The sequence below is a fragment of the Hirundo rustica genome, chromosome 1 (assembly GCF_015227805.2).
Source record: "Hirundo rustica isolate bHirRus1 chromosome 1, bHirRus1.pri.v3, whole genome shotgun sequence".
In the NCBI taxonomy this organism is placed as follows: domain Eukaryota; kingdom Metazoa; phylum Chordata; class Aves; order Passeriformes; family Hirundinidae; genus Hirundo; species Hirundo rustica.
Window position 1 is genome coordinate 86894973 of NC_053450.1, and position 24369 is coordinate 86919341.

Below are 24369 nucleotides of genomic sequence, written 5' to 3' on the forward strand. Positions count from 1 at the left end.
GGAAAAGAGAAGAGGGAAGATAAAACCAAACTGTAAGACACGTTGGGACAGTGGGACAAAATATTACAATGGTATTTGCACAGGAACGGTTGTAATTGATCAATGAGTGGTGCCGTTTCTCAAGAGTCATAAGAACTGTGAAATGATGTCAAGAAGAAGGGAGAAATTGCAATTCCAGGGAAGAGCTGTCTTCAGTGGGAGCTGTATCTGATGCCTGCAGAGGCCATCAAACCCAACAACAAGGTCTCTGAGATCCTTTTTAAATACCTTTTGCTCTGTTTTGGTTTCATCTTCCAGTTACTGTCAAAGTTCTTCATTTCAAAGTAGAACAAAAAAACTTTCTGATGCCTGTTAGCTGGCAGAAAAAAAAAATAACTAAAGGAAAATAACCCAGTTATTCCCCATAATGACTAGCTTTCCACTGATTAAAGTAATTAAAGCGATTTTTCAGGAGCTGTAATATCCTTATAATTGATATTAGTGGTGGGAAAAAGTAATAGTGGAGTTATGATGGCCTGTTGTAGTTATTGTTTATAATTTACCTGCAACATAACACTTTACGTGTAAGCACCTGTTCCATCAACCCTAAATGGAGCAGCTAGAATAAATGTTTTGTTGGCATAAATTAGCACAGGTGCCACAGAATGCACTTTTCCTGCACCTGGCTGCTCCTTCCTGCCCCTCTGCATGGCAGAGATTTTGACCAATAGTGATGCAATGTAATACTGGAAACAAAGTTAAGTTTAAAATATTTTTTGTTTGTTATGACATTTTAAACCTGGATCTGTTTCCCCAACTAGTTTGTTGTGCAGCTAAAAAACCCTCTGATAGTGGTGTTGGGAGGTGGTCTAAAGTTCATTAGCACCCATACCGAAAGGAAAATCGCATTAGATACCATTGTCTCCATTATCCTGGTACTTTTAACATATTCTTATGAAAGTGTGTGTGGGGGGTTGTGTTTTAATTTAGAACGCAGGGCTTTTGCCTTCTCACAGGTCTCTGGCATTGGTGTGCCGGGTATGTGATTGCCTGAGTATCGCCTTGTATTAGGGTATGGGTGAATCCCATCGAGGGTGTGAAGTGCTGAGACTGGGTGGAACACCTCACTTCTGGGGTCGGTAATCCGGATCTGTGTGGTGGCTTTCTGCTCCTAAAAGTGGTGTGTTTTCAGATCCTCTGCTTTGCCTGATTGGAGGCTAATTACCATTCAAACGTCAGGGTCCTCATGAAAGCATTTCTGTGAAGAGCTAGCTAATACCTAGAATTTTCAACATGGAATTTCTGACAAACACGGTTTGGGTTTTTTTTTTTTAAGAGTTTGGGAGGAACCATGGAGGTCAGTTGTGGGGGCATTTTTCTCAGTGGAAGTCAGTTGAAATTAACTTCTTAACAGTAAAAATTCTCATAATTTTTTGGAAATGTTGACATTGAGCTGACTTTTGATCCTTCAACCTGCATTTTGCCTCTGTTTCATGTTATCTCCAAGGTGCTGTTGTTTAGGAGCGTTAGTGTATTATTTACCCAAAAGAACTGAGAGCTTCAGCCAAATTATTTCTCCCAGAATGTGCAGGGAGTTTTGTCTCTTGTGCTTCCTGGACGCTCAGGTGGGGATTATTGCCCTCATAATGTGAGGAAATGCATCATTTTCTGAGGAAGGACTTGTGATTCGCTGAAGAGTGAGGGCTTTAGGAGCCCCAAAGAGGGGCCATCATGTCAACTTTTCTAGGAAAAGGAAGTTCTGAATTACATTTAGGCGGAGTGCATTAAGTTGCTTTAAGTATCATGCTGAGATGTTACAACTTGTATCAGACAAAGAATGAAAAAGTGTCTTTTGATGTTATTGATCAGAGAAAATAAAATTTCTAGAAGAACTGAAATTCCTTGTGATAGCATTGATTTAATGAGAACAGCCTCACTGGTAAGGAAATACTTCACTAGAAAAAATCCTTAAACAGTTAAATTTAATAAATAGTTGCCTTTATGTTGCCTACATTTTCCATACTGCCTCTGTAACCCAAACTCTGAAATGTCACTGGTCTGAATGAAACAGAAAATAAGGGCTACTACTCCAGTTCAAGCACTTGATTGATGTGCTGGTGGTCTTAGCTTTTCCATAAAGCTTCTTTACCCTGCTGTCAGCAAAATGTTAATACCTATATTTATACTTCTTAAAAATGCCAAGTAGCTTTTGATATAAGAAATGCCCTACTGGACTAGCCCAAAAATCCACCTAGGAAGTAAGGAACAGATAAAGACTACTAAGACAGCACAGAGTGAGTCTTCTTTGGCACGCCCCTCTTGTCACTGGGGAACAGTAATTTAAGAGCTTCCTGAGTTGTGGTCTGCACTTAGTGTTTACTAATCTATAATGGATCTGTAGATCCTGAATTTGTCTAGTCGTTCCACTAAGCAACGAGACAATAAATTCTGGAACTTGGCTGTGTTTTTAAAAGGTGGGGGTTCTTTTTTTTTTTTTTTTGTTTGGTTTGGTTTGGGTGTGTGTTTTTTGTGTTTTTTTTTTGTTGTTGTTTTTTTTGTTTTATGTTTTTTTTTTTTGTTTTTTGTTGTTGTTGTTGTTGTTGTGTGTGTGTGTGTTTTGTTTTGTTTTGTTTTTCTTTCTTTTCCACTAAGTATCTCCTGGGTTTTTTTTGTTGATATGGGCAGTATAGGAAACATTTCCTTTTCATTTTCCTATTCATTATATCATGCACCTCTTAACTGAAGAGTCAGTCTGTTCTATTTTTCTTTCTTTGGAAACTGATAGTTCTTGCTACTTGAGATCATCTGCTGTCAAAAAAAGATGGAAAGACAATTACACATGTGATGTGGATGGTATTTGACTTTATACCATGCAGTTCTTGAGAAACTGAGGCAAACTTCAAAAATTTCTTTAATTGTGTTTTGGGGTTTTCCAAGTTAGAAAAGGGTCTGATCCCCACAGTTCAACATTTTCATATTTGTGATGAGTGGTTTAAACTACACGAACCCCCTGGCAAACAGGTAGTACCAAAATAGATAGTGCTTTAGGTTTCTTTGAGGAGAAGATAGGGTGAACTAAAATACGTTTGGACAAAATGTAAGAGAAGAGCAAACTCAGAAGGCCACTGGTCCTCATAAAGATCTGTTTAGAGGCTTTGAGATCTCAAGCGTGTTTTGGCAGAGGATTCAGTTTTATGCATAGGGTAGTGTAGCTCATCTTGCCATTCCTCGCAAGTGTCAGAAGTCTGAAAAAGAAGCCCCTCAGAGTACACCCTGTTCCAGGAAGTTAGAGTGTAATGTTGTCCTGTCTGTCCAGTCCCACCAGTATAGAACACTGGCATTTCCATCCTGTAGACATGTAAATTTGAAATACTCTCAGCAGAACCTTAATTTCAGTTGTCAGTTTAGCAAAGTCTTGAAGCTTTTCACTTTAATTCTGGATGTCACCACTTTCATTCTTCAGAACTAGCTCCAAAGTCTTTGATAGGGAGAATCATAGCACTTTATTGTGGAGAGCTGTGAAGGTGTAAGAAAGAACCAGCATGACTTATGCAGCAGTGATTTAGGGTGTAAGGAGGCACATTGAAACAGTAACTTTATAGCTGGTGGCAGAAGAAAGCTTGGATTGCTTCTAATACACACATTACTCAGCAAAAGGGCTGTTGCTCTCAAAATGTTAAACTTAAAAAAAAAAAAAGGCGAAATAAATGCGCTTTTGCAGTCCTTGGTCTGCAACAGTGTATCTCTTTCATATCCTGTCACAGACTAGGGAAAAAAACAGCTCATTTTAAGTTCAGGTGGTGGTAGCAGGATGTCTCTAAGGTTCGTACACACCACTGCATACAGAATCCTTTATAGAAATAAACCATTTCTTTTTCAAAGAGACACTGGGTGTTTATGTATAGTGGAAACCAAAATGAAATATCACATTCATCAGTAGCTTTATTCTTTAGAATTAAAGAGTTGTCTGTTTCACTTCCCTTTTTCCTCCCTCCTGTGAGATGTCACAGACTTATGGAACTGTCAGTAGAATAATTTCTTTCAGAAATCTGCATCTGAGTACTTAGTTTTAAAATTTTTTTAAAAGCTTGACTGAAACGCTCTTCTAGTTTGGAAGCAGTCATGCATTGTTTTTCTTTGTGAAACAGAGCTCTGAATGAACATTCTACTCTGACCCTTGAATAATTATTTCTAAATGTGAGATGACAGTTAAAATGACATTGTGTCTATAGACCAAAATTAAAACCTTTTACTTAACCCTTCTTGTGTTTATGGCAAAAACTAATGTAAGTTCCTTGCAGTTTTTTCTCTTTCTGTTTTCTGGATTGGAATGGTTTAATTTTTACTTATTCTCTGCTTTAGTTGTTAGAAAGCAAGGCTTCTTTAAACATGCAGTAGTCAACATAAAGAATACACAGAAGAAGAAATAAAGTCCTAATCCTTTCTTTTGGTGCCACATTGTCCTTGATTACTGTGAAAAAATTCATATCATAAAACAAACAAAGACTTTAGGTAGAAAAGTTTTTGAAGGTGAGTGACTTTTCAAAACTGACATCCTCATGTTAATTGAAGGCATTTTAAAAACAAGGTGTAAAGTACAAACACGCGGGCAAGAAATGGAAAGGTTTTAATTCATACACTTCCAAGTACTTTAAAAATGTAATGAATTAGTCTTTAAGAATTCTTTAGTATGCATTTAATTAATTATGTATTGCACTTATATACAATTTAATTATTTTCATGCATATAAACTCATTGCTCAGTCTTTAAAGCAGTCTCCAAAAATAATGCAATCCTTCAGGTAACTCCTTCACCTCTGGGGCTTTTTTTCAGGTGAAGACACCTGGCGTTAAATTTCCTTTCTGTTCATGACAAACCCATATAGACCATGCTGCTATGGAACTGGATCAATTTTCACTATAATTCCACATGATATATTCCAGAAAAACTTATCACTTCTGTATCTCCACTTCCTTTTTTCACTCCTCTGTCTCACTTGCATCACATAAGGGGACGATTACACAATAAACCAGCTGAAAGCCAAAACAATTTGGATGTATTTAAGTTCAGGGAGATTCATTCACCAGTTTAATTTGTAACATTGCTACTTTGTAGAAGAGGAAGGAATCAGCTATGTTCTTCACAGTAAGAGAGCCAAGTTGTTCCAGATCCAACAGAATATGAAACAAAGATGCTTGTTGGCATGGGTTATAATTCCAAAAATTAGGAAGATGGGGCTTTTTAAGACCTTGTCTGTTAAAGGGAAAAAGCCCTAAATAAATATTACATTCTTCCAGAAATTATGCTCATACATTACTACCATGTCTTAAAACAAAGTAAAAATTAGGAGAAAACCACTTTCTTGAAGAAAAAAGTTGAAAGAGCTATTAAAGGGTATTTAACTTTACCTAACACTTAACTGTTTCATTTGAGCTAAAAAAAATCTATTTCTCATTGATGGCATGACTAATCTCACTCAATATTATAAAAAGTATAGCTTTAAAATGAAAACCTAAATTAATCAGTAATACATGTAGTTGTAGAATGGTTTCCTTTTGAAGGAATCTTAAAGATCATCTAATTCCAACCCTGTAGCTGTGGGGGTTCCTTCCTTTCTTTCACTGGATCAGGCTGCTCAAAGCCCTGTCATAGACTCTGGTCATGAACACTTCCAGGGACAAGCGATCCACAACTTCTGTGGGCAACCTGTTTTACTGCCTCACTACCCTCACATTAAAGAATTTCTTATGTATATCTAACCCAAATTTCTCTTCTTTCAGTTTGTGCCCATTACTCTTTGTCCTATCTAGAGTTCCGGATGAAGAGTCCTGCTCCAGCTTCCCTGTAGGGCCTCTTCAGATACTGGAAGGCTGCTCAAGATATCCATGCAGTCTTCTCTTCTCCAGGCTGAGCTCTCCTCAAGCAAGATTTTTAAAGGATCTAGAGGGAAAGCCATATGAAGGGTGGCTGAGGCCACTTGGTCTGTTCATCCTGGAGAAGAGACTGAGGGGAGATCTCACAGCAGTCTACAGCTTCCTTACAAGGGGAAGAGAAGGGGCAGACACTGATCTCTTCCCTGTGGTGCCCAGTGACAGGAACGGCCTGGAGTTCTGTCATGGGAGGTTTAGTTTGGATATTACAAAAATTTTCTTCACCCAGTGGGTGGTTGGAGACTGGAATAGTCTCCCTAGGGAAGTGGTCACAACCCCAAGCCTGGCAGAGTTCAAGAAGTGTACTGACATTGCTCTCAGGCACACGGTGTGAGTCTTGGGGACGATCCTGTGCAGGGCCAGGAACTGATGACGCTTCCAGCTGACGATATTCTATGATTCTATGATAACCTTCTTAGCCTGTTCTCTGACCTTCTTCAGTCCCCTTATCAGCTTTGTGGCCTTCCTCTGAACTTGCTCCAGTTTTTCCCTCTCCTCTTGTTGAGGGCCCCAGAATGCAGTGTTCCAGGTGGAGTCTGATGAGAGCAGAGTTAAAGAATCACCTCCATCAACCTTCTAGCCAGTCTCATTTGGCTGCAGTCCAGGGCACCGCTGGCTTTCTGGGCTGTGACCGCACACTGCCAGCTCATGTTGAGTTTTTTGTCAGCCTCCCCCCACCAAGTTCTTCTCCATAGGGTATTCCCAAACACCTCTCTGCTCAGGCTGTGCATGTTCCTGGGATTGCCCTGATCCATGTGTAGGACCTTGCACTTGGCCTTGTTGAACTCCATGAGTTTTGCACAGGCCCAGTTCTCCAGCCTGTCCAGTCCCTCTGGGTGCCATCCCTTCCCCTTCAGCACGCTGACTGCCCCATACAGCTCGGTGTCATCAGTGAACTTGCTGAGGGTGCCCCCAATCCCTCTGTCCGTGTCGCTGACAAAGATACTGACCAGCATTGGCCCCAGGACCGACCCCTCAGGGACACCACTTGTCACTGGTCTTCATGTGGACATTGAGCCATTGACTGCAGCTCTTTGCATGTGGCCATCCTGACAATGCTTTATCCACTCAATGGTCTGTCCATATATCCATATCTTGGTGACTGATTAGTAATTATAAAAATAACAAGGAAAAATCTGAATTTTTGGGTTACTCAAGTTGCAAGGTGTGAAAGTTGCAGTCTCATGAGCTGTATGATAAAGCACAGTAGTCTGGACACAGTTTACAGGAAATCCCTTTACACACACATTAGTGCTTTGTATTGCATCTAAATTTGTGCATTTCTTTTAGAGACTAAATTCTGTTCTCTGTATCACTGCTGTAAGGGCAACAATGTGAATTAATTTAGTTTAATTTTTAGTAACTATAGGGATAAGATGAAATCCTGTGCTGAGTATTTGATGGTGCTAAAGTATTAAAAATAGTATCCAAAATGATCACAGAAGACCACTTATATGCAAAAAATATTTTTCAAAGTTATTCTTTAAAATATATTGAAGTTAATAACTAGGTATTTTGAATTTACAGATGGTACTGGGTATTGACAACAAATTACTAGATTAATTAGCAGCACCTGATAAAAGGGAAAGTATCTGTTTTAATGAAGATTCTGAATTCCAAATGTTTTTAAAATGTGACTATTTCTATAAACAGGTGGACACTTGACAAGGAATTTGCAGCAGAAATTCTTTGGACACACTGTAATGATGCTAAGCATAAACACAAATGTATAGAAAAAAATGGAGCTCTCACCTGTCCTTCCAGGCAAATTTTAAAGAAAGTAAATCATGCTTTTATATTTCAATGTTACTGGGTTATAAAAAAATAACTATGATGCCATATTCTTATAATTTGGAAATTTGCTTCTGAATAAATGATCTCTATTTTATGGAGGCAGGGATTACCAAAGTTAGAAGTTTGGAAGACCAACCAGCTCAGCCTTGGCAGAGCATACCATGAATTTGAGGACTTCTTTGTGCAAAGAAACCGACTGGCATTGCTTCTGTATGAAAGAGGTTTTGTGAGGCAGTGGCTGTTTCTGAAGAGTAGCTCCCCACTGGTGACACTGGCTTGTGATGACTGTTTCTCAGTGCAGGCAGCTGTAAATAATGCTTATATTGCAAAAATAATGTTATATAAATTTTCACATTCTCTTTGTAGTATTAATTTGTATATCAGAGTTTTTTGGATGGAGAAAGAGCAATATGGCTAGGGTGTTGTGTATAAAAAAGAGCTCTTAAGTGAAAAAATGTTCACAATTACAATGTGTATTTAAACTGACCTTAGATACGAAAAGACATAGTGGACAGGAAGAGAGTTGCGAGTGTGTTACATGCTTAAGTCTTAATTCTCCATGCGCACCTCAAATTAGTGAATTTGTCTGTTTCATAAACAAAGAGGTAAGACAGTTGTTTATTTTCTACACTGTAGAAATAATTTGAGATTTATCAGTGGAATAACTAAGGCAAAAAAGAAAAGTTTGGGTATATAATTGAAATAATTTCTATAAAATGAAACCTGTTTGTGGACAGTTGCTATACTACAAACATCTGCATAGATTGAAGTGAATACAATGATTTTTCTCTTTTTTTAAAAATAAATGTTATTTTGCAGAGTGTTTTGCAAATTACTTCAGTGTTGAATTTGGAGAAATGAGTACGGGTTTAATACACCATTACGGTATAAAATTATGAGGAAGATAATTCTTGAGGCATATTTTGGAGAGCAAACTGTGATGTGGAATTAGGAAAAGCACTGCAAGCAGCAGTATCAGATTCACACAGGGACAGAGGGAAAAGACTAAAAAGCAACTGAAAGTGAAGGAGAGAGCACGAGAGGTGATTTTATTGTTTTCCAAAGAACAAAAGAAGTTCAGCAGGTGGGTAAAGATACACCAAAAGCCAATATAATATCCATATCTGGAGGAAAATACAGAAAAATATGTTCTTCCTCTGCAAAAAGCACATGATAATTTGTTTACCATATTTTTGTAGTTATAATAGAAAGTTGGCAGATTATTTGACTGGAATGCAGAGAGGAAAGGACATTTGTGCTTGTAGAAGGTAACTCTTGGTTTCTTTGCTTTTGAGGAAGGACTTTAGCAAGTTGTAGTTCTGTATCATTTCTGCCTAAGTGGAGATTTCAGTTGTGGTCTTTTTTAGGAAGAAGCTCTAACTATTCACAGATATTAAAGAGCTAAATCTGCATAGTTCAGGTTGCTTTAGTATCTGTGTTGTGACCTTAAAGGGCACAATTTTTAAGTGTTTTATCAAGAGTTCAATGGCTACTTCATGCTACTGCCATTGTTGAGGTGATGCTTTCTGGAGAAAAATAATGTTCAAGAAGAAGTGGTTTGAGTAAAAAATAACCTGTAAAAATATTTTATTACCCGGTTCTGGAAACTGCATGTGTTTTTTCTTATCCTACTTCGTTCCAGATTACAGGAAATAGAAGATGCTTTTGGAGAAGGCTTTTATATGTATATTCTTTGAGAAATACATGTTAACCATGTAACAGAGAAGTTGCTGCTACCCAGCTTTAAAAAAAAATCTGAATTATTGAAAGATGAGTTTAATTACCTCAACAAAAGCTGCTATTAGTGAAGCTAATAGCATTTTCCAAGCCTAAAACACTTGGCTTTTTCTGCTTTATTCTCCTTGCCAAAGCATGAGGGATTTTGAAATGGGAGGTGGTTTATTGACCAACATCAGAGTAATCAGATTAATACCTAGTGTCTGTTACTTTTAGTATCCGTATATGAACTGATGGTGGATAGGATCACTAACAGAGCTTAAGACAGTGCATATTTTCAAAAGACAGCAAAACCCAATCTTAGTCATCAATCCCTGTGATTCAGGAGTTCTAATATTAGTGTAATGTGTTAGGTTGAGTAATTAATGATTTGATGTTAAAATGTATGTAAACATTAGATGCATTTCAGGAAACTGGTAATTGTTGGGAATGTATCTTCATGCAAAGTACAGGGAGGTATATGTGTTTTAATACCAGAGGTGCAGTGTAGGGTAGTTCATTTCTGATTGACATGTTTGAAGGATTAAGCTTAGGAAGTTAAAAATACTGGTGAAACAAGAAAGTCATTTGAATACATCCCTTTCTGCAGAACTTGTGCTACTCATGTGCAACATGCAGGCCTAGTAAAAAGCTAAACATGTGTGAAGATCATGAACTTATTTGTATTACTCTGCAAATAAAGATCCCACAGCTTTATTTGTACCCCACAGCCTAGTTGCAAAAGCAAATGGGAGAGTGTAGTCATGGAAGCTGCAGTGATATTAAATAAGAAATGACTTCTGGTTCAGATTAAAGATGGAGGGACTTCAGACCCAAAACAGAGAAATACCTTTTTCCATCTGGAAAAAAATAGTTCATCTGCTAATAAATCACTTAAAAAAATAGAATGTCACAACTAAGAGGCAGCTGTGCAAGCACTGAGGTTGATTAATTAGGGGAAAGTATCACCAGCTTTTCTAGATCAAGTATTAAGAGAAGTCCTACTGCAGGCAGAGTGACCAGGGACACGCGTTCCTCTAGGACATGTTGGCATTGAAGTAGGGAATACAGAAGGAGTCAGCAAAGAATGTTGTTCTTAACTGTGATCTACAGTTATTTAGCGTTTTTGTATTTGAAAACAAAAATTCACTCAGGGTCTTGTATCCAGGAGCTTTACTTCTTATGGAAATAAGCTTTCAATGCTAGGGTGAGAGGAGCCAGGTAGGAGGCTCCAAGGTGTATTGTGCCTTCTTGGATAGAATGATTCCAGAAAAACCTCTTGCTGCTATATTTAGAACTAGCATCCCAGGACCTCTAAGAGGAAAAAGGAAGAAGAGACTGCTACTGAATAAGCTTCTAGGAGCTGAGGTCTGTGTCTCTTCTTACTGAAGTTTGGTCTGGTCTACAGTAGATCTGATTGACAGCAGCAGACTTGTCACTGCTGCTTCTGCAAGCAGTAGGCTGCTGAAAAGCCTTGTTTGGTGTTGCTAGATTAAACTGTTGTAGAATTATATGAAATTTGATAAATTGACTATAGCATACCAAGTTCACTCTGCAACTGTCCTATGATTTTCATTTTTCTGCTCTTCTTTCTTTCGCATTTCTGAAGTTTGCTTAGCTGTGACAAGGTGTTCTCTAGCACTTGGAGTGCAGTTTTGCTGTGACCTACTCTCTCCTTAAGACACTGTTTTTAGATAAAATATTTTGAATCTTTTATCAGTCATTTGTACTTGAGCACTGTTGAAGGTCCAGTTTCTCCTGCTTTGAAAGCAAGTTTGTAGTCCTGATGCTTAATATTGGCAAATTCTTTATCTGCTACTCTGTATTATTCTTGCTGAAGGACAAAGTGACAGTATTTCTGTTGGCCTTGTCTTTTAAGTAAATAGTTGTCAAGGTGTTGAAGCCATGAGTTAGCTTTAGATTATTTCTACATTTTCCCAAATTATCGCACCCAAAATATGGGTATCTTTGGGTGAGAGTTGTTTCCTTTCATTTTGCCAGAGTTGCCAATAATAAGTATGCATTTTTGGTTCTCTATATTTGTTTATTTAGCAAAACATTGGTAGCATCAAGTTTTGGACCTTCACTTTTTGTACTGCAGTGGAGAGATACAAGCAAGAGAATTTGGCAAGTGCAGACAGAATATTCTACCTCTGGGAAAAGAAACCAAAAAATCCATCCAGGATTTGCCTCCTGACAAATGAATTGCTTTTGCAAATGAATTGAAGATGAGAAGAATTTCCTTTGGCGTTCTATGTATGGGTGATGCTGAAATCTTCTAGTAATGATAAAATTTTTACTAATTTAATAACATAGTAATGCTTATGTAGTAGCTTTGACTGCCAAAAATGTGTATCCTAAATCCACTGTTAGTAGTTTTTAATAGTTTCTTCTAATTGGGACCTTTCCCATTTAAGATGATAAGCCTATTTGATGCTACTTGTTCTTATTTCAAAAGGAGGAAAACAATGCATATTTGGTAAGAATCCGTTGTTGCAGGTGTTTGTTTTTATTATATTTGTACAGATATTAACAGCTTCATGTGGATTTTCATTATGCTTTTGTGCCAAGTAGGAAATGTATGTCTGTCTTACCTTAGTGTAAATAAAAGGTTACTGTAATAAATACTATAATAAAACTGTTACAAACTGTGAGTTGATAAAATGAGATTAAGATTTTCTAACCATTCTTGCTGTAGTTAGGTGACTATAATTAGGGTAAAGCCGTTGATGAATTCTGCTGTAGGCTGTAACTTGCAACTGTTGTAACTATTTCTCTGTAAATTGTATCTGGATAGATCTGTGATGCTGACAGTTCAGCATCAATCATCACTGGTGACTTGTGAGGAAGTAAATCTCAGACAAACTGTTTATCCAGAGAGTTAATTCTCTAAAGCAAAGTGACTTTGTCACAAGTCTTCCCTCCACACCCGTTTCTCTGATGTCCTGTACAGAAAAGGCTTCTTACAAAGATCTTTCTGATTGTGATCTGCACTTTTGAACATGTCGTAAAGGAGTTGCACATAAAGTCATTAGTTTGTTTAATGTAGGTACGAGGTATAAAGCTTTGTGAAATGTTTTTTTCAGGAGTTGGCTGTGCAGCCAGGCATAGCATGCACCATAGCTATGATTCCCTGGAATCACTGGCATTGATGAGAATGAAGTAATGAAACTGTTTTTCTATTGTCTTTGCTGAGACCGTGGAAGGATGTAAAACTTAAAGCTGGTGAGAAATAATGAGCTTCACTGGGACAATTGTAATTTTATAGGCAACTTGATTAGAAATTTATATAGAGGGTGAGTTAAAATGTGAATTATTACCCGTAGGCCACTATATTAATTGAATGTTGCAGATAGCCTCAAAGTTAGCTTTTGCATGACTTGTGTCCAGGAATCCTAAAAGAATGGACAGCCTTTTGATGGAAATAGAGCTTGGGAAAAAGAGCAATCTTAATATTTGTTTTAGCACAGCAGTTCAATTTTTGAAAGGAGGTTTGAGCTGTGTAGTTCTCTTTATTACACTGCTAGCATGAATGATCACAGGAAGTGCATTAGTCCCTTATGGGACTCCTGCTTGTAGACATGAATGTGTTCCGACCTCACTGCACACACTGCTGCCTCCAAAGGAGGTTGGGAGTGGCTGTGGGTTGCAAAGTGATGATCCTGTATGAACTCATCCTGCTGGTCCTGACTGCCGGAAGACAGTCAAGTTGGTGGACTCAGTATTGTCAGGCCTTGGGCCAGATCAGGTATCATCCCTCACTGCGGAGCTATTACAAAAGCAACACAAAAGCTGCATCATCTGCTGTAGTTAATTTGATAGAAAGGCAATCATCTCCCCACATCTGAACCACGTTTATTTTGTACAGCCCTGGCTTCCAAAACAATATATATGTAATACAGCCCTCAGCATGGCCAGTCCTATACTGTACGGACACTCTGGTCAGTCATTCCGTAAGGATGCAGCAGCTCGGTTTACAGCAATTCATCGACTGTTAATCTAATCAGTCTGTTGTGCTAATCAAATCAGTCAGCTCCAGAAGCATGTGGCAGCAGGCTTCTGTGTGTGTGTGCTGTCCCAGGCTCGTGTCAATGGAGCAGCTTGGAGCTGCAGTGAAGATGAACTCTTGGATTTATATGGTATCCTAGTGTAATTTTTTTAGTGGTGCTGTTTGAACTTAAACCATAAAATATTAGGGTTTTGTATTCTTTTTGATACAGATTTTGATATTCTAAGTGTATGTGTTAAGCTGTTTTTAAAATTTCTCTGCTGGTGCTAACTGCAGTGAGCAATACTCTGACTTGGCCTTAAGTCATCCCATAGGGAGTGATGTATTTTCTAATAAAATGTGTTCATTTAAGATTTTAGTGCACATTTTACAGACCTTCACGTGTGTTTTGGCATCCTCATCAAATATCTTTTTGAATAACTGTTTTCTCAAAACTACTTTAAGCAAATCACGACACTTAATGGTTTTGTGTGGTATGCTGTGATTTATTAGTTGGTTTTTTAATGTAGAATGCATTTATTTTATTTACAATGAGAAGTATTTGGATACTGTTTATCACTGACTTCTGGAAGCTTTTAATAAATGGAAGATACAACCATTTGTAAACATTGCTGATTGCTTATGGAGGATCATTTAGGTCCCATTTGTGTTTGAAATAGTTTCCAATTTAAGAAAGGGTGACTGTTCACTTGTAGTGCATACATACGTCATGTAGGACTTGCGTTTATTCTAGCTTTCTGTCTCTGACTTGGAGAATATCTCCAGTAGTAATTTGGCTCAAGTGGAGAAAATCAGTAGAGTGAAGCAGTTGGTGCTGTGACCCCCACCTCTACATATTCTGCTGTGCAGCACTTTTATTTTGGACTAGATTTAGTGGAGCCTCTCAGGATCAAATATCCATGCCGCTACACGTATTGAAACTGCTCAGAGGAGTTACTTGTTTGGATCTGTGTGCCCCCTTAGGGGTTGAAGTGTGACAGATGCGTTGGTACATTTCCATTTCCAGTATATATTTTTCCATAAAGAATCCACATCCTATATTCCAAAACTGGTCTGTGAATAAAACCATTCCACAGTAAGCAGGAATAGTGCAGAGGAGGGAAGGATTTGCTTCCAAATTGCACTACTGCTCTGAACAAAAACAGTAATGTAAACATAGCCTTCAGCTAGCAGAACAAGGCCTTCTCCTATATTTTACAAACAACAGATAGAGTGTGAAGTCCAATAGATTCTGTTCTGTAAACTTGAAATTAATTTCGCCTGACATGAATGTGAGGACAGAAAGGAACTTGATGGGAATGCACAATGGATTTATTATAAACAAAGCAATACTCATTGAATATTTACATGCCCACATGTATTTATTTTGGTCTTTCTGGTTTTTATTGCCTTCCCACCCACTGACAGATGTAGCTTTAGTTTGATTTATTCAAATGTTCAAAGTATGATCTTTTTAATATATATACATATACAATGACTGAGAGTATGCCTTATATCGAGTTAAAAAATGTACCCAAATTATACTTTAGATTGAGAATGTTCTTTTGAATTTCATGCTTACTTTTATTGACCTGAGCTAAAGAGTTTTCATCAGGGATTAAGAATGCATGTTCTTTTCTGGACAATGTTACTGGACCAGTCCAGCGTATAGGTGTTGTTTGTCCTCTGCTGAAAGTTGCGGTCCTCTTAGATGTGTCAGAAAATACCGCATACGTGGCTGCTCTCCAAACCAGTTATTTCAGGATGCCTACATTAACTCAGGTATTCTTAATATCTAAACCAGGTCACTTTGACAGACCTGCATTAGGGAATAATTACAGAAGAAGGTGTGCTGACAGATGGGGAGGAGCTGTTGTCTCTGAGCGCAGAACAGGGAGGAAGAGTTGCAGGGTTGCCAGTTTCGCCTGGTGCAACTGTAACCAGACAGCACTTCAGCTGGCAACCATATATTGCTTTTGTTTGTTTGTTGGGAATTTTTTTGAGTGTAAGTTGTGTATAATTTGGTAATAAAAGCAATTAGAATCCTCAGGGAGGGAAAGCAAGCATGGACCAATTTTACTACGTTAATGGAAGGAAGGGAGATTTACCATTTTACAGATGGGAAATCTCAGGAATAGTTGTGGTGGGTGGGATTATAATTTGTGCATTTCAGCGTTAGATTATACCTCTGAGCATCACATTGTTTTTCTATCAGTTCTTCTGCTGCCTGAGTTTTTGAGTGTCATTGATCAGTACACCCCAGGTGGGGAAAGTGATAACTTAGCATGCTAAAATAAACTGGGGAATGTTATTTTTTTGCCACCCAGGTAGTTTGCCTGATAACTTTCCCTCACTTGTTGTATCTTTTTTTAATGTTATTTTGTCCTTTGCTGTGATTGTTCTACAACACTTGAAAACTAACTGTTAATGGCAAGTACTGTTCTGCAGTACAGAATCTTTTAATCTCCAAAAATTAGTGCTATCCCATGGCACGGGGCATGGGACACTGTAGAAATGGTAGTTGTCACAAAGTACTAGTCAGTTTTTCTAGTGTGATTATGGCAAAGGATGTATCTTGCTCTCAGCTCTGGATGAGAAACTTATGTAGCTGTTATCATCAGCAAAAGTATTGAGGCAGAATATTCCTGAGCACTTTTTCAAGTGCTTCTAGGGGAGTCAGACTAACCAAACTGAGTCAATCCAAAAAAAAGAAGACTCTCACTAAAGCTCTGAAGCTGCATGATAAATTGTGTATCGCAGGTTAATTGTTGTAATTTTTGTGCTGTAAATAAAACAAAAAATGTGTTAAAAAAAAAAAAAGGGTTAAAAAAAAAATCCTTTTAATCAAAAAGAGCACTGTCAAAGTAGGTTTTGTTGCAGGCTTGGACAATACAGCTAAATATAACTGTTTTCTTTATGCATTTCTGTTTGCTCCATAAATCATCAAGTTAGGAATGGATTTTGTGTCTCCTGTTCTGGAGTTCATCTGTTATCTCTGCAAGGTATCTGTTTTTTTGGATGAGAGGGATGGCTTCCTACTCGAAAAGGTCATGTCCTTAATGGGTGGCCTTTCAGTATAGAAAGACAGTGGTAGAACTTTGTGCTCAGTAATTGATGCTGTTCATTACAAAGATTTTGTACTAGAGAATAAAAATACCTTGGTAGTAGTACAGACCTTTCTCTGAGAATCGTGCTCTTAAAGTCTATTTTAGAAGGTCAGGAGAGGCAGAGAGGATAAGCAAGACTATCAGTAACTGCTTTTTTGACAAGATAGGAAGTTTGACTCATGAGTTTGTTCTTAGTTTTTAATTTAACATTTATGACTTAGTATTTGAAGGTCTTTTTACTCAGCCTCTACTAAGATTGAAGGCATATTTTTCCACCGTGACTCTCTTCAACTCTTAGAGTTGCATTTTCTTTTAAGATGTCTTTAAATAGCTTCCTGGAAAAACAAGTTTCATTCTTCTCGCTGCATGTTTTTTAATCCCAGTAACTACTAAAAGGTTAAATAATCAGAATAAAAATAGTTTTAATGTATTTTAAGATTTTAAATAAAATTTGGACAATTTGTATTGCATGTCTTTATAGAATGCATTGAACTGATTAACAAGGCAAAGGTGGAGTTTATTTATATTTGATTCTTATTTTTGTGTTATTGATTTGGGTGAGTTTTTTTAAGACATAGGCAGACAGAACTGAGCAACATCCTGACGACACTGTACAACACCTGCAGGGTATCACAGGCAGTTGTAGTTGCTTATATTGCTGCTGAGATTATAATAATAGTAATCATTTAACCTTAGTGTTGAAAACCAGGGAGTACATTATGATAGCATGCCATGTGTAAAATTGAGATGCGCTCTTAAAAGAATCTGTTGTCAACAGTCATGTGATTTGGTAATTAATCATATACCATATACGTACACTGTTTATATGTGTACCATATGTACTTATATTTTCCTCCCATCCTTCTAAACTGTTCTGTAGACATTCCATTTGGTTAATGCCACTCCACTAAATGTCACTCTTTCTTCAGAGGTTCTTCTAGGTAGGTGTGATCTTGGCTTCTATGCATGGTTTTTGTTCATGAAGGGCTGGGAGTTAAATTAATAAGTAATAGACCAAACCCCAAACACATGCTTCTTTTTAATTTTTTTTTACTTATTACCAAAAAGAAGAGAGAGATTAGTAAGAAAGCTGTATCAGTCCCATAACTGAAATGAAGTGGGATGGAAGATTTACCAGAAGAATCAGCCTGGGTAGGAAAAAGGAAGTAAAAAAGGGAAACCCTAAGATTAGGCTTGCACTTACATCTTTTTCTGTAAAAGAATTCCCTTTCCACAGGATTAGCATGATTGGCATAAGTTTTAGTCTGAGGCATGAGCCTCTGTCCCTGCAGCTGCTGCTGCCCTGCCTGCTTTACCCCGGTGTCTGAATTCCTCCAGCCTATGGGTCCCACATGCAGTTGCAGAATGCGCATGCTTAATACCTGTGACATAAATATCATCTCTGTTTGCAGATAAGTGAGGCATGGTAATTTGTTCAAGTATGTGTATCAAAAGGTCTGGCAAAAACAAATTCTCTGTTTTCACCAGAAGCCTCTTAAAAAAATTTTCAGAATTTTCCCCAGTTCCTAAGCTGTTCCATATTGTTCCTGGTAACTAAATGTTAGCTCACTGTAAGTAAGAGAGTCTCACGTGTGCCTTATGCTAAGCAAGCAAATTATTCAAACAATATCAAATTGATAAGTTTGGTGAAGTAAACACAAAGTATTTATACAGCATATTTAAACATGACTTCTATATTGAGAGAGGGAAATCATGTCCACACTGAAGTTGGTGTAAGAGCTTCTCTGAGACTAGTGCTGATTGTCAATTTTAATATGTCATATTCAGATTCTTGTGCATGCAAAATACTTAGTGAAGAACAATTCTGGTATTCTAGAACATGTTTTTGAGATAAAAGTAATGATCTGAAGTTTAAAGTGAGGGATTTCCAGTGAGCAGTGAAAGACTATAATACTATAGAGCTACAGTACAGAATTACAAAACTACAAGACTGTTTTATAATCTGTCTACACTTAAATTATTTACGTGCAGACCAGTCTCTTGAGTTGTGTATCTGCCTATGCCTAATGCTTATTTTTGCTTTTTAACAGGTAGAGAGAATTGTTGACAAGAGGAAAAACAAGAAAGGAAAAACAGAGTATTTAGTGCGATGGAAAGGCTACGACAGCGAAGATGATACTTGGGAGCCAGAACAACACCTTGTCAATTGTGAGGAATATATACATGAATTTAACAGACGCCACAATGAAAAGCAGAAAGAAAGCACATTAACCAGGACAAACAGGACATCTCCAAATAATGCCAGAAAACAAATTTCTAGATCTACCAATAGTTCTTTTTCAAAGACATCCTCTAAATCTTTAGTTATGACTAAAGAACACGAGTCAAAAAATAGTCAACTTTTTTCTGCTACACAGAAGTTCCGGAGAAACAATTCACCATCGCTTTCTGGACGTAAAAATATGGACCTTGCAAAATCAGGTATTAAAATCCTAGTGCCCAAAAGTCCAATTAAGAGCCGAACAACAGTTGATGGCTTCCAGAATGAAAGCCCAGATAAAATGGACCATATAGAACAGGATCAAGATGACTCTGTAGCACCAGAAGTAGCAGCAGAAAAACCTGTGGGAGCTTTGTTAGGACCTGGTGCAGAGCGTGCTAGGATGGGGAGCCGACCAAGGATACATCCATTAGTGCCACAATTGCCAGTGCCAGTAACAGCCACAATTGCATCAGCATTAACAATAAATGGAAAAGGTAGGTGTACGAGTCATCATTTTGGTGGTGATTTTTTATTTGACTGGGGGTTTTTTACTGTTAGAATGCAGACAAATTACCCACTCTGTTTCAGCTATGCTAAATCAAGTTTGGAGAACTTCACTTTGTTTTACATAATTATATAACTACAAAGCCATTTGGAATTATACCAGCTTTTGGTTTCCTTGCAGAGATTCGTTGGTATTTGTGATGTCAGAATCACCGTAAGATGCATCTGTGTTTGCTTTGACATTGTGTGGTACACATATTTAGTGTACCATTTCCAGATATTACATCATTGCTTTAAGTTTATTTAAATAGGTCAAATTTGGTATGAATATTGGAAACATTAATTATGGGAAGAGATGAATGGTGTGAGCAAGGATTCTTCATAACAGTTTATGTATCTTTTTTGTTATAAAATAGTGAGGAAAAAAACAGAGTGATGTGGCTTAGAAAGCAAAATTAATAAGCTTTGTTTCTATGAAAATTTGAACCAGTTGTGGAAATATGTATGCCTTCTACCTGGATTGAAATTTGTTTTCATTATATTTTATCAATATTTTGTTGTTTATATCTCATTTGATATTAAGCACTTATTTAGGAGTGATGTCTGGCTTGCTAATGTCTCAGTAGATAACAGATCAATTTGTACTGTAAAATTCGTGACACCAAAGTAACCCAAACTGATCTTCTAGGAGGGAGCTGTTTGGCCCCCATCCAGCTGAGACCCTTGTTTGAGATTTCTTGGTCCTTACTGTTGTGCCCCAAACCTTTGCTCTTCTCTGACAGACTTGGTTGTGTGGTTACAAGCATCCATGTATGGATGCTTTTGAGGCTAAATTTCCAAATTTAAATTTTCAAGTAAAGACTGCACCCTCAAATAAAATGCAGCAGGTCAAATGTGCAGGTATGCTATTGATGACAACTTGCTGGAAAAATTGTCTGGAATTTTTCAAGGACTAGGCTTGCCAAAAAACACACTTAGAGATGCTGTATTGGGAAAAAATGTGCTGAAGACTTTGGGAGAGTTTGTGTTGCGTACCCCACTGTTGCTTGCATTGAGATTTTTCCAAAAGAGCAGCTGCAGCTGGAGAGGTTGAGAAGTGGTGGACAAGGGAGGAATGTGTTCCTGGAGCTGCGGTGTCAGGTCATGGACCAACCCATTTTCCTGCAGATGAACTAGGTAACCATGACAATGCACATATGGATGCCAGGAATTTTTCTTGCTTTACATGGGCTAAAGAGGAAATGTAAATCTCAGAGGATGTAAACAAAGGTGAAGGGGGAGATGCAAGAGATGCCAGGATGAAAGTTCTCTGAGTAGGTGAGGTAGAGGAGTTTTCACATAGGATGGCTTTATGATAATTAATGGGTGATTCGTAGTATGGTGGGGCTCCTAGCAAAGTAACTGATAGGTTCTGCCTTTGGTGTCCTGTTTTTTGCCTCATGGCATCCAGGAAAAATACCTGGGATATGAAGGACTATTGAGTAGGTCAGATTGAGTCATTCCCACCAACCTCTCACTTTGGTAGTAGTGGTATGGCAAGGGCCCAGTCACAGGGCATCAAATGGACACAGAGAGGCCTGCCAAGGAAAGGGAGCGATACAGAAGGTGTTAGGTGAGATCTATTCTTGCTTCACCACGGTGTGAAAATTTCCTCAGCTGCCTCAAAGTCGTTTGTCTAGGCAGCTAACAAGAAGAGCTATTGACTGGCTCTAGGGAGGGTGGCAATACAAGAGTTTTCTCACACTTACCGTGTTCACGAGATCCTAAGGTGTAGATCAAAAAAGGAGAGCCGAGGAGATAGTCACAATACGTGGTTGATGAAACACACACAATATGTTCCACCTTCTGTCTGCTGCTGGAGGCATATCAGTGCATTAACTGAGGCTTTCCTTGTGTTCCCTGATACACCACTGCCAATCCCCAAGCTGAGCTGTGCAATCTGCTGGGAAATGGATGCTAAATATCCATATTTATTTGGGTTTTATTTTGTTCACCTTCAACACTTTGGAGCTAACCTTCCAATCATGCAGTATGTCTGTGATTATGAAATTTGGAAAAAAAGTTGCAAAAGAAAAATAGTTTGCACTTATATTTGACATCAGTCTCTCTTCCTAACTTTCCAGGATTTCTTTGATGTATCTTCCTCATGGAAGCCCAGGCTCCAACTCAGCTATTATGCATGGCTTGAGTGGATTTAGGGAGAAGCAAACAGAGACAGTCCTGTCTTGTAGAGCTCTCCTGGCTTTAGAGCTTCCTGAGATGACACATTTGCTCTCTTTTCACTCCTTGAAGATGCACTCTTCTCCTTGCTGTTTTTATTTTTAACTTCATATTGCAACTCATTGAAAGTGTAGTAAATAGATGCTTCCCTCCCCTGCATGGGGCTGCTGCAGTTCAGGATCCTGTTTTGCTCCTTACTCAGGACATTCCTTGGACATTCATGAACACCTCATAACATTTTCAGAACAACCTCGGGAATCATATATCATGAAGGGTATTAATTGCACAGAAATTCATCTTCATGTGCACCAGATTGGACATATTAATAATACAGATGATAGATCTGGCATTTGGAGCACCCTTTTCAAACTTCCCACCTCCTCCGCATACACCTTCTGTTAATTTTAAGAATTCCTACTACCACTAGGAGGATGCGGTCAGGAAGACAAAAGCATGTTTTGAAAAATAACTTCTTACTTGAGCTGGTTTAGGAATTTTTTATCATCGTTTTTGTTGGTAAACTGAATTAGTCAAAACAGAAATCACTAGTCGTAAAGCATAATTTTGAAAGATTCTAGAAAAATATGTTACACTACCAAAAAATTTTAGACAGCTTTTAAAATTAAAACTGAAATACATTTTTTGAAAGTAAATTGGAAAAATAATTCAAAATTTTAATATTAAAACAGTGTTCCTGATTTTGAGTATATAATGACTGTTTTGAATAGTGTGACTCAGGTTGATCTTTAAGTCCTAGCTTGGGATGGTGAAACTCCTCCATGTTTAGTCTGTTATTTGCTTTTTTCCCCCAGCCTTGTTTTACTTTTTTTTTCCTCCCCCCACCCCCCCCCCTGAATTTATGAGAGAAGTGCATACCAAAAACACCAGAAATGTGTATGCATATGAAAATACCATAACAGCAATTACTAGGAAATGCTAGTATTATTGTAGAACTTAATTCTGCTTTTTCTGAGACAAACTTCAGTGGTGCAGTTCATGTTCCAAAATATTACAGTCTCAGAAAAGGCAAACAGCAAATATCTGTATAAATATACTGGGATTCTAGGGAATAAAAGAACAGTAATGTTTACTCTGGGAGCTAGTAGACTCAGCACACTGAAATCAAGCCACTGTCAAAAAGAATAGCATTGTGTTGAATGTTCATATTTTAAAGGCTTGGCCTTGAAAACTGAGTCAATGGAGTAATATGTCTAATACAAGTCTTAAGAATTAAGGGGATGTATAGAAGAAGTGAGGATAGATCACTGAATTGAATATTGCTGTGGTTCTGGTATTTTGAAATATGTGGTGGTCATCAACTGTTACTAAAAGTTAATAAAAGCAGTCCTGAAATAGATGAACAAAATAGAAAGACAAGACAAAAGAAATGAAATGTCGTGAAAAAGATGTTAGCAGCACCTACAAGTAAAGCATATTACTCAAAACTAGGCAGGACAAAAAGTGGCTTTGTCTCTAACAACAGATTCTGATACCTTAAACGTTTCTGAGTTTTCTTCATCAAAGTGGTGTTAAAAAGTAGCTTTGAAATCTTATTGCAAATGGTTTCAGCATAGTATGGTCATAATAACCAGGGAAGTTCTATTTAATAGAGTGCACAAGAAGGGAAGCTGTAAAGGGAATCTGATCTGTCAATCACACAGAGCTAGAGGGTTGTCTTGAAATTTTAGAAAGGACCATAAGCCAGGGGAATACCATTTCTTGCCAAAATCTAGTATTTTTTATTATTATTTATTATTATTAGTTGCTACAGTTTTTATTCAGCCAGCAATGTCCAACATGTGGATGTAATTGAGAATAAATGCCGCAAGAAGGGAAATTATGGGCAGAAAGGCATGCAAAGCTCAAATCTAAAATAAGGAAGGAAAGCACATCTAGCTGCATATGTTGTCAAAATTAGAATGAGGCAGGCTGGTGCTGGCGTATGGGAAGAGAAGAAATGCAAGAACTGCGGTGAATTACATCACTTGTTAGTCAGACAAGCACCACCAGTGTCCACGGTGGCATTAGCATCTCCCTCCTTGTACGTATTAGTTCAGTTGAGCAACTTGCAGGGGCAGCAGGCTGACAATACAAAGATGCTTGCAGTGTAGCACCCCTCAAGGAACAAGGGTGTCTGCTGAGTTTTTAATTGGATAATGGTGCTGTTTTTAATCGCAGAACAGTGGTATTGTCAGCAAAAGAAAAGCAGGCATCAGGGAAAAACAGCCAAGAAGAAAAGACTGAACTTAAGTTTTGTTTGTCACCTGTTCTCTCTGTTTTCCACAAAGCAGCTTATGGGATTAAAACACACAGATTTGGAAAAATAAAAATCCACTCAAACACCAAAGGAAAATAGTGTCTGTTTGGTTAAGTGTCTGATAACTTTAGTCTCAAAAGGAATCAAGCAAGCATGGAAGGGATTATGGAGGCCACTGGAAATGAGGAGAAACATCCACATTCACAATGACATACCAAGCCCAGCTGAAAGGAGTTCATTAGGGTGAGGGAAGCTCACACACTTCCCTCCCAAATTCTCCCAGTTATTTTTTCACCTCTGCTTGTGTGTGCCTGGGTGTTGAACTCTGCATGAGTGAAGGTCTGCTGTCACCAACATAACTGGCCAAGCTCAAGAGTCCCATGGGAAGAGCGCCACAGCACTGACAAAGCTGTGAACCACAGAGTTGTCCAGATGGACCACAAGCCATGCATATAAGTCTTCTGAGAAAGCAGAATTAAGAAAAGGGTTGAAGAAGTTCATTGTTGTAGTCTAAAGTCACAGCAAAAGGAAAGTTGGGATGATGTTTTACAGTTTGTTTGGATTACTTTTTAGCATCCTGAAAGGACAGGAGCAGCTTTGAGCCCTCCTTTTGTTAGCTGGGAGACTTCTTTGGTTAAGTAGTAAAATGT

At 38.0% G+C, this 24369-nt stretch overlaps 1 protein-coding gene across 3 annotated transcripts in view; it reads left to right on the forward strand.

Annotated features, from left to right (window-relative positions):
• CDYL (chromodomain Y like) overlaps window positions 1-24369 on the forward strand; it is a 103939-nt gene that overhangs the window by 26882 nt on the left and 52688 nt on the right. For all 3 annotated transcript variants that reach the window (XM_040075790.2, XM_040075805.2, XM_040075796.2), the window contains exon 2: window positions 18566-19232. In XM_040075790.2, coding sequence (XP_039931724.1) covers window positions 18566-19232 — 667 coding nt within the window. The remainder of the gene's footprint in view (window positions 1-18565; window positions 19233-24369) is intronic.